The sequence below is a fragment of the Petaurus breviceps genome, unplaced genomic scaffold (assembly GCF_028583685.1).
Source record: "Petaurus breviceps papuanus isolate PSGF00001 unplaced genomic scaffold, PetGlider_PUasm1.0 490, whole genome shotgun sequence".
NCBI classification, from domain to species: Eukaryota; Metazoa; Chordata; class Mammalia; order Diprotodontia; family Petauridae; genus Petaurus; species Petaurus breviceps.
Window position 1 is genome coordinate 12520468 of NW_027186352.1, and position 17166 is coordinate 12537633.

General features: G+C 43.6%; 1 protein-coding gene across 1 annotated transcript; it reads right to left on the reverse strand.

Moving 5' to 3' along the window:
- Positions 1-3607: 3607 nt before the first annotated feature.
- On the reverse strand, positions 3608-15712 carry LOC138172068 (gastric triacylglycerol lipase-like). Its single transcript, XM_069101662.1, has 7 exons — positions 15608-15712; positions 15334-15448; positions 15033-15231; positions 14106-14215; positions 11222-11358; positions 7390-7458; positions 3608-3868 (listed from the first exon to the last, which is right to left on the reverse strand). Exons 1-7 carry the CDS (start codon positions 15710-15712, stop codon positions 3608-3610), a joined length of 996 nt encoding a protein of 331 aa, XP_068957763.1.
- Positions 15713-17166: the final 1454 nt, after the last annotated feature.

The following is a 17166-nucleotide window of genomic DNA, read 5'->3' on the forward strand; positions in this document are numbered from 1 at the left end:
ACATAGAATGAACACAGGGCAGCAAAAGTAAAGGGATGAGGCAGTTGTCCTCCTAAGACTACTTGAGAGGATCTCAGAAAAGACAGGGGCTAAGGCTTGATCTGAGTGAAGTATTGACACCTCTGGGCCACCTCCACTAAATCAACAAGCAGCAGAACCTGGGATAGCTCCATCAGGAAATAGACTAGGCCTCAAGAAACTTCACCTCGAAGACTTTCACCTCACACACTTTCATCTAAGGAACAGCAGATAGCTGAGCAGGGGAAGATTAAAGGACCCCCATTGTTTCTGGAAGCCAGGTCTAGCAGTGATAACCAGAAGTGATTCTGGGCTGTGACTATGGACAAGGAGTGGTGAACACATGTCCATTGAGTATGATGCTGCAGGGAGCAAGGACATGTTTGGGACAGGGTGGCAGGGGGCCATAACCATGGCTTAGGGGAGGAGAAGAATCCCCTATGGCGAGCCGTGGACAGAATTAAGAAAACAACGGTAAGTAGAACCTGAGGCCTAGGGCCAAATTACCCACAACTTGGAATTAAAGCCTAATTATAATAATGAGCTGCTAATAAAATAAAACAAAATACAAATGAGTAAACAAAGGAAAAATAACCCAAGCACAAAGAGCTACTTTGGGGGTAAAGAAGACTTGGGTTCATTTTCAGAGACAAACACTGAGGTAAAAAAAGCCATTCCTACCCTAAAGAGTGATGTCACATTTATCACAATCACAAATAGTCACAGGCCCAAGAAGAATTCTTGGATGAACTTAAAAAGGAATTCAAAAATCAAATAAGAGGAATCAAGGAAAAATCAGGGAAAAAATAGAATATTATGAAAAGAAAATTAACCACTGGAAAAAGAGGTGTAAAACCTTAAGGAAGAAAATCACTTCTTGAAATCTAGAATTGGGAAAGAGGAATCAAATAACACTATAAGACACCAAAAAATAATCAGACTAGAAAAAATAGAAGAGAATCTAAAACATCTAATTAGAAAAACTGATCTGGAGAACAGATTGAGGAGAGATAATGTAAGAATTGCCAGACTACCTGAAAGTTATATGAAAAGAATCTGGCTACAATGTTACAAGAAATGATCAAGGAAAACTGCCCTGAAGTTTCTGGACTTTTACACGAAAAGACCATTGGTCTTGGAACATTATATTTCAAAGAACACAAGAGCTTGGTCTGTCTCCAGTTTCTGCCATAATGCTTTCTTGTTTTTCTAATCTTTTTCACCAAGTAATGAATTTTTATCCCCAAATCTTAAGTCTTTATACTTGTCAAATGCAAGATTATTACATTTATTTGCTGCTGTAAATTGTATGTCTACTCTTCCATTTGGAGGAGGAAGTGTTTCCATCGATCAGAAACTGCCCACAGAGAGAGTATTTTGGGGGCACAGAAACTAAGTAACTGCCAGGAAGGGATCCTTTTATGTGAACTCCATTGTTATTGGGAAGAGAGAGCTTTAAAGGGAGCCCCCAAACTCTGTTGACAGAAGGGAACCTTCTCTAGGGAGATATATTAGCTTTTCTCAGTCAAGGGTATTGCTGAAGGACATAGCTTTACAGCATCCTTGGAACTCTTGGGCAAAGCCCTCACTGGGCTGAGAAGGTAAAGAGCCTTCAGTTGACTTGGGTCTGCTATGCTGAATGAGATCCCTCAGGCACCTCATCTTTCTGCCACTTTTATTGCTGGGGTAGTTGTTCTGGATAAAGGGAAATCCTCACCAGCAACCTTGACTCAAAGGGTGTTAGGGAGTCCAGGTTTTTAAAACAGAGAAGTAAGCTGATAAGATAGATATTTTAAGTTGGGTTTGGTAGCAATTTGAAGTGTAGAATAAAGGGGAGAAGCTGGAGGCAGACAGCCACTATAATGATTCAAGTAAAAGGGGGTGAGGCATGAAGTGGGTGGAGTGTGCATGATAATGAAGAGTTAGGGATGAGTCCAAGAAGCATCTCAAATGAAAAACCACAAAGATTTTTTGGTAGATGAACAGAGGAGGTACAGGCAAAGATGCCAAATTCTTAAGCCTTTGATAGATGTTGGGGAGTCGAAGGCAAGAAGGTAGCTGGGTTTTTTTGAGGGGGGGGAGGTAAGGTAATCATCTCAATTTGAGATAGACTGATTTTTATGTGAGGGAATATCATCTAAATGGAGCCATATTGGAGATCTCGAAAACAATAATCCTGGAGGTCAGGTTAAAGATCAGAGGTGTAGATAGAGGCTTAGGAACCATTAACATCAACAAATGCTGATCAATGTGGCATACTATTGTGCTATAAGAAATAATGAGCAGGAGCTTTCAGAAAATCCTGGGAAGACTTGTACAAACTGATGCAAATTGAAGTGAGCAGAAACCGGAGAACGTTGTACACAATCACAACGATATTGTAAGGATGATCAACTGTGAAAGACTTAGTTGCTCTAATCAAAACAATGAAGCAACACAATTCCAAAGGACCCATAATGTTAAATGTTTTCCACCTCCAGAGAGGGACTGATGAACTCTGAGTGCAGATTGAAGCATAGTGGGATTAGTTTTTACTTTTTTCTTTCTTTTTGTATGTTTTCTTTTGCAACAAATCTAATATGGAAATACATTTTGCATGATTTCACATATATAGTCAATTGCTTGCCTTCTCAAAGAGTAAGAGGGAGGGAGACAATTTGGGACTCACTTTAAAAAATGTTTTAAAAACTTACATGTAATTGGGAAATATTTAACAAAATAAATTAAAAATAATTTTTTAAGTCATTAAAGAAGTCAGGATAATAAACAGTTATTGCTGACTACCCTTTAGTGGAGACAGCTAATTCATATCTAGGCTTTCTTTTCCAATCAAGCTTTGGATTTAGGGATTAAGGAGAAGGGAAGGGAAGGGAATAAGCATTCATGTAGTGCCTCCTATATGCCAGACACTGTGCTAAACTCTTTATACTATTATTTCACTTGATTAAGGAACTTTGGTTCAGGGAAAGAAGTAGAAAGGAGTTGCTACAGGCTTAGCTCCTTTTTGACATTTCTAGCAGGACTAGAAGTACATCTTGGAACTTCATGACCCAACAGGGATAGCAGGGAAACATCAGCTCACTCTCTGAAATAAGTCTTCTCTTCAAGTCTTTTGTCATCCGGGTTTCAGATGAAAATGTGGAGGGGTGGGGTTTTATCCTCAGAACTGGGCATTTCTACTTTTGAAATCATGTTTCTTCAGCAAATAGGAGGACAGGGACCAAATCTGTAATTTCAATGATAAAGGGAACTCCTTTCATTGGTACCAATTGGTGCTTAATGCCTTAAGGAGTTACCTGGAGGACTGAGGTTAAATGACTTGCCCAGAGTTACACAGCAAGTCTGTATCAGAGGGAGGACTTGCGCCCAAGTCTTCCTGTGTCCAAGGCTAGTTGTCCAGTCATTATCCCACAGCTGTTCCTGCTTATGCCAAGAAGAAAATCCCAGTCTCTGAGACTAAAAATGACTGCTGAAAAGGTAATTGATAATGGATTATTTCTATTGTTTTATTTATTATTGGATGAACAACAGCACTGAAAAGCCAGCATGTGTGCCCCCAATACAAGAAGAATCAACGACAAGGGAGAAGCTAACTCCTTCCCATCACTGGGAAGCTTGACACATTTTGCTTCATTATCTCAATGAGTTCATTGTAAATCTGTTGTGCAGCATCCATGCCCCAGATAAAATCCAGATGGTTATAGGAAGGAATCATTTTGTGATACTTGAGGTTGGGGAGCTGTTGGAGCAAATTCTCCACATCTTTGGGAGGAGTCAGCCAATCATTGCCCCCACTCCACAGGAAAGTAGGCACTCTCATGTCCTCTGTTCTATAGAAGGGAGGTGTAGTCTGGGGGGGGGGGGGCAAAAAAGAAGGCAAATGAACATTCTCGGTAGGACCATTGGGGAAAATCCAACATTAATCCTCTAGAGCAGGGTTCGCAACCTTTTTTTTGTGTTCTAGATCCTTTGGACAGACTGGTGAAATCTATGTACTCCTCTGAATCATGTCTTTAAGTACATAAAATAAAATATATTGGATAACAAATAAAACCAAGTATTTTAAAATAATAGTTATCAAAATTTTTAAATAAAAGAAAAAAGTTCATGGACTACAAACTCCTCAAGTATTGACGGGTATATGAGTTTCTAAAAAATGAGTTAACCACCAGGAGAATTCCCTCCATCAGTCATACCAACAAATAGCGTATAATAGCCATTGACATTTACATAGCAAGTCAGTAGATAAACACTGATTAAGCCCCTACTATGTACCGGACACTGTGCTCAGCACTTTAAGGTTGGTAAAATATTTGATGGGCAGTGTCTTTTTTGAATCTCACACAAACATTTAACACAGGTGGAAATTGAGGTCTATAGACTTGCCCAGGTTCCAACAGCTAAATTCCAACAAAGGATCTAAATCAAGGTCTTCCAAATTCAATGTCCAGACCTGTAGTCTCAACTGGACATCAAATGCCTCCCCATATAGGTAATACTTCACATAAGCACTGAAAAATCTTATGCCACACTGATTGGAAGGAGTTGGATCCTTTGTTTCAGTTTCCAAAACTCTACTCTGTCTTTATGCAGACCTATGTAGGGTTTTCTTGGATGGAGAGATTGAATTGAATCTCATTGGTTGAATCTCAGATCCTTGAAGACCTGAAGTGAAAAGATTTCTTCTGGAGAATTCTCTTTCCTCTCCTATGCTCTACTTCAATTGTAGTTTATGTCTGGGTCAGGAAGAAAATTTGGAAGAAACCCCTAACTCCAATCCTTGCCATGTTTGTCCTTACAGTACATCTACCTATCCCTTATACTGTACTTGACATGCCTACCATCCATGCCATGTCTCTGTTCATTTTTTTTTAAAGGGAGGGAATAATGTGCAAAAGATCAGTATTAAAGTGAGTGTGAGCTATGGAAGCCCCAGTGGTGGAGGAGAGAGTGCTTGGCTTCAAGTCAGGAGAGACCTGGGTTCAATTATTTTTGCCAGTGCTTATTAGTTTTATTACCACAGAGTTAATTCCTCTGTAAAATGGGCATTATGATAACTGCAGTGTCCGTCTCACAAGAGGTTGGGAGGTTCAAATGAAATAATGTGAGTACAATGCTTTGCAAACCTTAAAGAGTATTAGAAATGGTATTTGTTCTTCTTTTCTGGAAAGAGAAGAGCATCCAGGCAGCCATGGGATCTCAAGATCATTGATTCTGAGCCAGAGACCTTAGAAATGGTCAAATCCAACCCTCTCATTTTATAGATGAGAGAGCTAAGGCCCAGACACCCATAGATCCAATCAGCTTCTTTCCTTAACTTCATTAACAATTCAACAAATATCGTCTGGTCCCTTATTTTTTGAATCAGATTCATGGTTTCTTTGGTATCCATAACTGCCATCCAGGAAATTCCATCTACCAATCCAAGTCAGCACCAGCTCTGGCACTGATGGTCACAGATTGTTGCCTGGGACACTGAGAGATGATGTGATTTGCCTTGTGTTACACAATCAGAAGCTGTCAGAGGCGGAAAGAACCACAAGCTGCATCTCTCTGAGCCCTCAGTCATCTCTCTGGCCATTCTGTCCACTGCCCCTCTCCTAGAAGGGTGCGATGAACACATTTGACTCATCAGACTGTGGCTTTTTGTCAAATTCCTTGACTTTAGCCATGCAAAGCAGAGAGGAGGACCTAAAGAGAGCAGGAAGAGTTTGGAGTGGGGGCTAGAATTTGGCAAGGAGGGGAGACCTGAAACAAACAGAGGAGGTCAACCCAAGTAAAGAAAGCCAGGGAAGAGAATGAAGATGCTGAATCTGGGGCACATAAGTAGGAAGTAGAGATAGAATGGCACTGAGGGAACTGGTGGGAGGGGGCCAGAGTCAAATCTTGCTTGGGATGGCCCTAGGGCATAACAGGCTTCTATTCTTCTCATATCTTCAAGATCTCCTCAGTATGGATAACAACCAACCAGTCAATCAATCAATCAATAAACATTTCAGACCTACTACATAGCAGACACTGTGCTCCATAAGGCAGAGGAGAGGGAAAAGACAAAAAATACTCTCTTCCTCCCTTCCCATCCCCCCCCCCACTATCTCCAATTGTCATTATTTGGCAATTATACTTGAAAATCACTTTGGTCAACAAATGCCTCATCATGAGGTCAGTTTGATGGTGAGGCTTTCCAGTCTCTGCTTGGCTGACAGGCTGGAGTCAGTCCATTTCTGGGTCAGAGTTTTTCACTTAGGACATGTTCCCCCTTCTGCTTGTGATCAGCTGGCAGAGCCCAAGGGCCCTTCCTCACCCTGGATGAGGGATCAGAGGGGGAAGTCTTTTATTTGGGACATCCCAAATTTGGGGTGTTTGATTTCTCACATTTAGCACGTCACAAGCCAGAAGAAGCTGGCCCAAAATGCTCAGGCAGACATACCTGGTTAAAATGCATCATATTCTGGATTGGGCTTTCCCAGTCATAAGCTTGGTACTGCCCGGTTTTCAAAACCTGGAATGAGAAAGGAAACAATAGACAAGTCCCCAGTTCCCACATCAGTGTCCTTCTCTGGACAACATCAAAGGGTAAACTGTAACATCTAGCAATGAAGAATTCCTTAGAGCAAAGGATCTAACCTGGGACCCATGAATTGTGATGGTGGTATTGCTTTTAATATCCTGATAACTGTATTCCATTGTATAATGAGTTTCTTTTGCATTTTCCAATATTTTTTATTTAATGCATTTTAAACATGATTCTGAGAAGGGGCTCATAGACTTCACCTGTCCCAGGGGTCCAAGATACAAATAGGGTCCAAACCTCCTGCATCAGAGAAATCCACAAGTTGAAAAAGGCCATTTAATGTGTCCCATTTCAATTAACCAAGCTTTTAGTAACCAAAGGCTGCATGTAAGACCCCCTGTGCTAAACACAAAAGTGAGCCAGGCTTCAAGGAGACCAGTCTACTGGGAAGATACAGCAAGTGAGTGGATAAGTGAAGCTATGTTAATCTGCAATGGGGAGAATGTAAAGCCTGGGGGGATGGGGACAGAAAAAACTTCACAGAGGAGGTGCCATGGAAGGATGACAGTTTCTGACAGGTGCAGATGACAAAGGGCTGCACTCCAGGCATGAGGTCAGGTGCCATATATATGCATGGAGGCAGGAGATGAAACTGGGAGCTTAGGGATCAGTTTGGCTGGAGCATAGAGTACAGAGAGGGGCAGAATGTAAAATGGTGCTCGAAAGGGTCAGTGGGGGCGAATAGTGGAGAATTTGATGCCCCAGCTGACTGAGGAAGTTGTCCTTCCTCTACTCAGAGTGATGGGGAATGATGACCAAAGGCCCTGGGATCCCGTTGCTTCTTTCTCAGCCCCTACCTGACGCCAGTGAAGCATGTTCTGCATCGATGTCCCTGCGATACGGGAAAGGTACACGTCCAAGCGACTCTGGAAGAATCACAAATGGCAGGTGGAAGGTGATCTGAAAGAGGGGAAGCTGGAGAGAAACTGAGCAAGGCCCAAGGCTGCTTGGAAGGTCATTAGATGAGGCCCTCTTTCCCTGCCAGTCTGTTCCATCCCGGGATACCATAACAAAAACATGCTCTTTCACCCGCAGTCTGCCTCCCCTCCCCTCCCAAGGTCACAGGGTCGGGATTTGAATCAAGGTCTTCTAACTCCCAGAGCAGCACTCTTCACTGTGCCATGGAGGCTGCAGAGAAGGTCCTGGGCACATCCAAATAAGATGCTGTCACAAAAGGTCATTTCCTAGATCGTATTCTTCCACATGCTACTTCCTGAAAGTAGGGCTGGTTGGGGACGGGCCCTAGTGGGTGGGAGGAAAGTAGGTGACTATAGTGAGCTATGGATTTGCTCGGGGATTGGTTGTCCGTTATGGCCATGGACCTGTAGCCCTTTACGTAGCAATGGTAACAATAGTTAATACTTATATGGTGCTTACTGTGCCAGTAACTGTGCGGGCAATAATTATTTCACTTCCTCCTCCTAACGACCCTAAGTGGGGGGGGGGGGCTGTTATTATTCCCATTTTACAGATGAGGAAACTGAGGTTGTGACTTGCTCAGAGTCACATGGCTAGTAAGTATCTGAGGCTAGATTTGAACTCATCTTCCTCATCTCAGATCCCATGCTTCATCCATTTTACCACCCAGCTGCCCTGATGAGACAGATGGGGTGAGAGCTGGGGCTTCAGAAGGCAGGATCCACACAGCCCATGGATAAGGGAGCCCCCAAGGGCTTTTTTCACATAAGGATGAGATGAATTCTCTGCAGCTGTGTACTCAATATCTCTAGGGGCGAGTTGGAGAGGGGGAACCATAATTTATACAAACCATATTTAAATTCTTCTGGTTGTATCCAAGCATGGTGGATAAGGCGTTTACACAAATTTGGTCAAGGACCTTGCGGCCACAGATCTGGGTGGTAATGAATTTCTCCGAATGAAGGTTTGTGAAGAATGTTCGGTCACCAAATAAAATCTGCAAAATCAATTTGAAATGAGCACATTGGAGAATCATAGCCACATCCTCGGCCAAGACCCATCAAGGGACTTACTGTGAATCAGCCTGCTGAGAGTTTTCTTTGTCTGGCCTCACTGCGGGGGTCCAGGGGCTCTCCTCTTCTCTTCACTCCCTTTCATTGATTCCTACTTAGATATACCTCTAGGTGGGCACTGAATAAAGGCAGAGCTATGGACCTGGGAGGGACCCCTTTGTCTTATAGATAAGGAAACTTAAGCCCAGAGATGTTGGAGGATTTGACCCAGGTTACACAGGTACAGGGCCCACAGGTACAGGTCCCAAAGATACAGGACCCAAAAGTATAAGTCCCAAAAGTACAGAGGCCACAGGTACAAGACCCACAGGTACAAGGGCCACAGGTACAGGTCCCACAGGTACAGGACCCACAGGTACAGGACCCACAGGTACAGAGGCCACAAGTACAGGGGCACAGGTACAGGTCCCAAAGGTACAGGACCCACAGGTACAGGGGCCACAGGTACAGGTCCAAAAGTATAAGTCCCAAAAGTACAGAGGCCACAGGTACAGGACCCACAGGTACAGGGGCACAGGAACAGGTCCCAAAGGTATAGGTCCCACAGGTACAGGACCCACAGGTACAGGGGCCACAGGTACAGGTCCCACAGGTACAGGACCCACAGGTATAGGGGCCACAGGTACAGGGGCCACAGGTACAGGTCCCAAAGGTACAGGACCCACAGGTAGAGAGCACTAGAAACAGGCTTTGACCCCAGATCCTCCAGTTCCAAAGTTGGTATTCTTTCAGTGCAATTTAAAATAATATTTCTTAATTATCATTAATGATTAGAGTAAGGTTTCTTAACATTTCTCATGTGTAAAGTAATAGTGCTTAAAGTGTATATTTTCATCCTGATTTGTGAGAGAAAAGAGGGCCATGCAGGTTATCCCACTGATCAGGCATCTCTTCATTTCCCGCTCAACTGTTCTCAGATGAGATTCCTTTGACTTTTCCACCATGCCTGCAGCAAATTCATCATTGGAAAATCTCATAAATCTGCAAGGTTCAATCAGCTGTGTTGCTCACACCTCATCAGTCCCCTCTGTCCCTCTGATTTGATGAGGAGCCATAAATTCCTCCATTTAAGAACAGAAAAAAGAATTTACCCATTTTCCACCTGACTGTCCTTGTTTTAAACTGGTTTGACTTCTTCCCCAGACCCCTGATTTGGGTATGTCCCTTGCTGCTTGGCCAGATTTTGGGGGCTGTTGTCTTTTCCCATTAGATTATAAGCTACTTGAGACCAGGGACTTTCTTTTTTGTATTTGTATGTCCAAAGGTTAGCACAGTGTCTGGCACACAGTAGGTGCTTAATATTTATTATTGACTGGCAAATCCAACTCCTATGGAAACTTACTCTAGCAGTACAGATTTGGAAGACTTGCACAGCCAGAGAGAGCTGCCCCAAGAGGTAACAAGAGTGAGGAGGGTCAGGGGCGGCCACGTGGCTCAGCGAGTAAGAGTACCGGCTCCAGTGCTGGGACGACCTGGAGATCGAATCCCGGGCTCAGACACTTAGCACCACACCCAGAAATAACCGTGTAACCTTGAGCAAGTTACTTAACCCCGATTGCTTAAAAAATAAAAAAAAATTTAAAAAAAAGAGTGAGGAGGGTCACATAGATAGGATGGGTCAAGGGAAGGATTGAGTTTGGGGCTTTGTGGCTCTAAGGCCAGCCCTTTCTCCTCTGCCCCACATTACCTCTCAGAACAAAATCTTAACCCTTGGGTCACAGTTATTGAATCCCTCTGACTCTAACCCAACTGTAACCCATGCCAACCCTCCAACTCTATCACCCATCACCACCTTCCCCAGCCCAGGATGGCTCAGCACTTGGCAGTGAGTGACTCTGCTTGTCCTTCTCTGGACATTCTCTTCTTCTAGCTTTCTCTGGGGGTGCAGCTAGGTGGGACAGGGGATGGGGGGCTGGATTTAGAGGAAGGATCTGAGCTCAAAATTCACCTCAGATACCTATTTGTTGTGTAACTCTGGGCAAATAGCTTAAATGTAAGCCTCAAGCTTCTCTTCTGTGAAATGGAGATAATGGCACCTGCCTCCCAGTATTGTGAGAATCAAATGAGGTAACATATATCAAGCACTTTGTAATCCTTAAACTGCTAGATAAATTCCAGAAATAGTACTAAGTAATGAGAGTGGCTAATAGTGACAACAATAATAATTCCAGGTCTATTCAAGAAGAGTTGCATTAAAGACCTCCCCAAATGTCATGGGTCCCACAATTTCATCAGGTTACAGGGTCTTCCTGGGCTCTAAGGGGAAAAATTGAATATAGTAAATGCAATTCAGGAGCAAGGAACCTTAGAGAACAGAAGGGTGGGCAGAGATTGCTACTCACTGGGATTTGTTTGGGGTTGAACCTTTAGCTGTTAAGAGAAAGTTAAGGTCTAGTGGAGACATAATAGGGTAGTGAAAGGAATATTGGATTTGGGCTCTAAAGACCTGGGTGTGAATCCTGTTGGACAGGCTATACAACCTTGGGTAAGTTTCTTTCCTTCCCATTTGCTCTTTGGTTTAGTGATGAGGGTTGGACTTAATAGTGTCTTCTAGCTCTTAATCCATGAAATGAATTCTGAATCCATGGAAGGGTTTTAACTGAGATGATCACTGAATCAACTTGGGAATGTCACATACCTTGAATATTTTCTTGGGAAACAAGAAGACGATATTTAAGAGACCCTTTACGTGTTTCCCAGCAGTGATGGGAGACAAAGAAAAAAGGGCTTTGACCTTGTGAGCCAGAGCTTGGTCTGCAGAAAATGCAATAAAAGCTGAAAGAGAAGAAGAGCCATGTGATAACAGGACCACACACCCCAGTGTGCTGAGAGTGAGAGCCAAGGGAGGGATGGGCAAAGGCCTCCGAGCTCAGTTTTTCTGGTTCTCCAGGGATTTCTGGGGACCAGGGTTGATCTGCTCCACACATTTCTGACAAACTCTGATAGCTGAGGGGAAGGGAGTTTGTGGGACTCTGCTTACTTACACACTTAAATAAAAAGATAATTGGCATGCATGCCTCCCGGTATTTCCATGCCAACATGATTTGTTTCTCTAACAGGAACACAAGCCATAGAACATGACAAGATCTCAAGATTCTTCAGCTCAGTTCCCAGAAATGGACTGTGTAGAAATAGCAATGGATGGTGGGGAGAGATTGACTTCAACCTGAGGTAAACAGTCAATGGCCTCAGCATCGATTGGTGAAGCTTTGTTGAGAATATCAAGTGTTCAGCCCATCTCTCCAGGATCACATCCTTATCACTGACCAATGTGTCCATCAGAACTGAGTAGTTGAGATGCACCAGATTTCTTTGGCCCATAAATGGCCTTCAGGGCATCATAAAAACTCTTTGGAATGTTACTATCTTCATAAAACTGAATTTCATCTGCCTTCTCACTGAGCCAAGAATCCTGCATCTCTCTAAGCTTTCCTTGTACTTTACTTTCCATGGGATTAAAATCTGCCTTATTAGAGATGAATGAACTATCCTGTTGGTAAAGCCTGTGGAATGCTCATTTTTCTTTAGCAGCTTTTGGATTTCTCCATTTTAATCAAATCAGTCTTGATGTTTGTGAGTGTTCTGGCCCACATGAGCAAATGCAGTGCTGTACACCAAATCTCTGAGAGCTGCCCACTCCTTTTCTGCTCCACTGTGGCCAACTGTGGGTTGGCTCAACTATGGTGGGATAATAGATCAAAAGTCAAGAAGGGACCTTACAGGTCTTATGGTAAAATCTCCTTGCTTGGCTTTCAGGTAAATCATCTATGTAGAAAGCAGAAGCTCAGAGAAGGCTGTCCAAGGTCAAGAGGGTAGCAAGTGGCAAGTTTAGTGTCCCCTCCATATCCTGTGTCTTCTCCATTCTGATCCCCCCTCCTCCACCTCCTTGGGGAGACATCAGATGGTCAGTTTACTCCAACCCTGCCTTGTGCATACAACACAGGCTTGATTGTCTTTAAGTCAAAACTCAGAGGGAAATTCTTCATTTGAGAAGAATGCTCCAAACCAAACTTGGGCTATTTTTCTTTGTCTCTAACCCATTTGGGTAAGCTTAGAAATGGGCTCCCAGCTCATGACCGATTAGCAGTAGCAAATTAGAAACAAGAAGCAGAGGAGGTCTCAGAAGCAGGAACACTAAGAGCCACTGGGCATCAGAGCTGCCAGCCTAACAGCAAAAGAGAAGACAGAAAAATCCCTCCCAAACCTAGGCCACCGAGTGTAGATTCCAAAGACCAGCACCCTCCAATAACCCCAGAGGCCTCCAGAGTCCACTAGCTCCACGGAGTGCTTTTATGTCAATTAGTAAATCAGCATTTATTAAGTGCCTACTGTGTGCCAAACCCTGTGTTTAGCCCAGTATGATCTTTTTAAGAAATCAAGAGGAGAAGTAGAAACTGGATCATCGAAATGATTAAAATCTCCAAAGCTGTGGAAACGTAAAGACAGTTTCATTTGCCTAGAAAACAGCCTGTTACTATCTAGCAATTCAGGGCATCTTTCTGGCTGAAGCTGTCATTTGAATTCCATACATTCACAGCAGGAAAGGCAGACCATGAAATCACAAGTTGACCTCACAGACGTGATCTCCCCCACATGGCCTGGGTTTGGCCAGTTTATGGCTTTCTGGCTGAGCTGAGAAGCCAAAGGAGAAAGTGGGGATGGCAGAGAGTTGAAAGGCAGATTTGAAGGGGGAATAGATTGACTCTTGGAGAGAAGAACAAATGGAGGAGATGGATGAAGGCAGATTTAGCAGTACCCCATGATCGCAGTGTGACTAGAACATTTTAGAAACAGGTCTTGAAAGTCCATAGGAGCATAAACTTTGGCCTGAAAGGGACCTAAGAGGCTATTGATATCAACCCCTTCATCTAACAGATAGGGAGAAGTGAAATGACATCATCAGAGTCAGAGCTAGTGAGAGACTTAGGCAGGATCCTAACTCAGGTCTTTTTCACCCCAAGTCCAGTGCTCCAGCCTCTAGGCTGCTAAGGGGGCACTTTCCATCAACCTGCACAGAGATACTCTTCTCTCCTATGAGAATACTTTTGCTCATAGTATCTTCAGGTTAGTGATTCCTAGTCTACCCAAAGGCCTTTGCAAGGATGTCAGAGTCACCAGAAGCTCAGTAAAATACAGGCTTAATTTCTGATGCCATGAAGGTGAGGAAAAAGCAATACTTAAGCATATCTAATTTTAAATGGCCTTTCATATCTAGCATTGCACAGAATATACATACCAAGAAACAGATCCAGCCTCTATTTTAGTGGAGTGGGGTGTGACCCTACTAAGGGCAGGGGCTCTCACTTAGTGGGTTTAATCAGCAAGCTTTCTTCCTATCCTCTCTCTGACAGCAAGAAGCTAGAGGAAGGGGAACTTGCCTAGTTAAGGTCCATGTTCAAAGATGTTCATGTTCTAGATCAAAGGAAGTAACTTTATGCCACCCAGTACCAGTCTCAAGCCAGAACTTTGACCAGGATGCATGACAAGTCAACCATCTCATATGTCAGTCAGCCTTCACATACCTGAACTGGAACCCTGGGAGTGGCCCACATAGTATAGTTGCTCATGGCCAGTCATCTCCAAAATAAAGTTGATTGTGGCAGGAAGGTCATATTTAGCCATTTCATCAAAACTGCAAGAATGAGACAAAATGAAGGTGAATGAACCCATATCACCACTTCAATGTCATAAGATGGTAAGGCTATGCAGAATTGGTAGAAGGTGGATGGGGGCTCATTTGCCTCCTTTCAAATTTCACTGACTCACAGAATATTGACATTGCAAAGGATCTTGGAGTGATCCAGTGCAGCCCATACCTGAGTGGGAATTCCCTTGACCAGAAGTATCAAACATGCAATCAATCCATGGATCAAATGGGCTAAACCAGATTAAAACTTAACAAAATAAATAAAAATACACTGAAACATAATATATTTTTAAAATACATCAATGTGGCCCAGAGGGATTCATATGTATAGTTTAGGGGCCCCGGTTTCTGATTGAACTTTCTCTTCTCCAGCCTCTGAACTAGACCTCTAAAGATGAATAGCCCATCTGTCCCATGTCAGCCCATTGCCCATTTGGGTGGCTTGACTCCTGCTGTGTTGTATGATGAGACATTGCCCAGTTTTCCTAAATGTGCCCACTTATTGCCTTGAAAAGTTTCTTCCCTTTTTTTTTTAAAGCAATTGGGATTAAGTAACTTGCTCAAGGTTACACAGCCAGGTGTTTCTGGGTGGGTGCTAAGTGTCTGAGCCCGGATTCGATTCCCCTTTTCAACTAAGGAAAATGAAAGAATAAGTCAAGAGTATCAAAGAATGAGGGTTTTCTTCTCCCTGTTCCTAGACAATGCACAGTAAACATACTGCTAAATAGGAAGTGTGGTGATTGTCTGAAGGGAGTTCATGTCTTCATAAAGCAAACCATCCTCATTTTAATTGTTTTCCTACCTGAAAGCCCAGAATTCTGATGAATCTGGGGAAAAGTTAACATGTTTCCTAGACCAGGAATTCCCTCGGCTGTTCCCCATCCACACATCATAGCCTGCATCAGCCAGCATGAAAGCCAAGCTGTTATTGGGTAGGTTTAAAATCCAGTCACTGGCAGAAGAGAGCAGACCGTGCTGAAGGTATGTGACAGGCTGTGGACCTGCAAAACCAAGGATCGTGGAAAACTTATGGAGAGCCTAGCAGCTGACCCTTCCTGTGGGCTTCCAAAAGAAGTTCAGAAAGTGGCACCTCTACATCTTACCTTGTCCTGGACTATTTTTCCCATAAGGAATTCTATTCAGTCTCAGGACATAGCCATCTTCAGTTACAACTTCATATTCTTCATTTGGATAGCCCCAGTAAGCAATGATTTCACTCTGGAAGGCGAAAAAGCACATCTCTTACCTCTGGAGACTGAAATTGTCCCTTTTCTTGTTTTGAACATTTTGTTTAATTTATAGACTCTCAGACTTCTAGCCATGTCAATCAGTTATATCCAATATTGCCCCATATTTTTTTTCTGAAAGACAACTTACAATATTCATATTGACTTCTGGGTTAACAGGTTTTCCTTTCCCAAAGAAGTCATGTATTGTTCCAAGCAAATGGACCGCACTCAAGACTGCTAAGAGCCACCACATTTTGGGTCTACCTGTAATGGGAGAGTCATTAGTGCTTTGTAAATAGGACAAGCATTGGTAAAAGTCATGGGGCTGGGCCAGTCCCATGGAGATATGTGTTACAGTTCTGCTTCATAGTCGGCCACTTGAGGCTGGGCCTCACAGCACTGGGGCAGGTTGCTAACTTGTTCATCCTTTGTTTCAAAGAAGCTCAATGACATCATGGGGTCGCATCTTGAGTAATGCATGAAGTGCCTTTAAGTGGGGCAGAGTTGCAGTCATTAGCCTCTCTCTTTGAGTCATCCAAATCTAGTGGTGGAACAAAAGACAAGATGACTGGGTATGGACCAGAATGCAGTGGATGACCTTGGTGGATTTAATGTCTGACCAAGCTCTAAGCACTCAACAACACATGATTCTGCTGCCTTTATGGTCAGTGGAGAAAATTGTTCTCATCCACCTATTCCACTAGGGAAAATCTTCACAAAATCAAGGAAGACACCCCCTCCAACTCACTGATGGGTTTGAAATGTGTCAGTTCCCCTCAACCTGGCTTATCCCATCTCAGGGTCTATGGGCTATGGCCACGGCCCATGCTACAGCTTCTTGGAGTCATAGTCAGAGTTGGGTATGAGGTAGATGAGCAGCTCTGAAAAGGACTCAGCAAGCCCTCATGCCAGAGTCCTCCCTACCATACATGGCAGTGGGCAGGGTGCTTTTGATATTTCCAGGCACCATGGTTGCAAACTCAAAGTCCCCTTTGTTTTTTGCCCCTCCCTCATCCAATGTCCCATCAGTCGCCAAGTATTACTTGTTCTTCCTCCATAGCTTCTCTTCCCTCACACAACCAGTAGCCCAGTTCAGGTCCTCATCACCTGTTACTGGAATTCTCCCAGTAGCCTTCTCAGGGTCTCCCTGACTCCAGGTCCTCCCCTCTAATCCATCCTCTGCACTGCTTCCAAACAGACCTTCATAATGTAAAAGGCTGGCTAGGTCATTTGTCTGCTCAAGGGATCCACTTCCCTCCAGGAATAAAAGTCTTCCTTTTGACCTTGAGATGCTTCCCAGTCTGGCTTCAATCTCCTTCCTTCACTCCACGTGTCAATCTGGCCTTCTTGTCATTCCCAGCACACAACATTCCATCGCCTGCCTCCACATTTTTTACAGGCTGTCTGTGTTCTCTTTCTGTCCTCTGTTGTTGGAATGCACTCCCTCTTCAACACATCATCAAACCTGGACTCTGCTACCTCCAAACTCCATCCCACTGACTCTGAGGTATCCTCTCCTCAAATGGCACTTTATAGCTAGCTTGCACTTTGTTTCCTCCAGTACAGTATAAACTCCTTCAGGGCAGAAGGAATTGTTGGTCTTTGGATGCCCCAGAATCAGCACAACACATGACTCTAGTGCTACTTTCCACAGGGATTGATTGAATCAATAGGAAAGTAATTTACTCATTGCTACAGGACAAAGCT

Coding starts and splice junctions, on each gene's coding strand:
- LOC138172068 (XM_069101662.1), bottom strand. CDS start 15,712: ATGTGGTGGCTCTTAGCAGTCTTGAGTGCGGTCCATTTGCTTGGAACA. Junction 15,449..15,607: donor CAGAAGTCAATATGAATATT/GTAAGTTGTCTT, acceptor TTCGCCTTCCAG/AGTGAAATCATTGCTTACTG. Junction 15,232..15,333: donor GAAAAATAGTCCAGGACAAG/GTAAGATGTAGA, acceptor TTGGTTTTGCAG/GTCCACAGCCTGTCACATAC.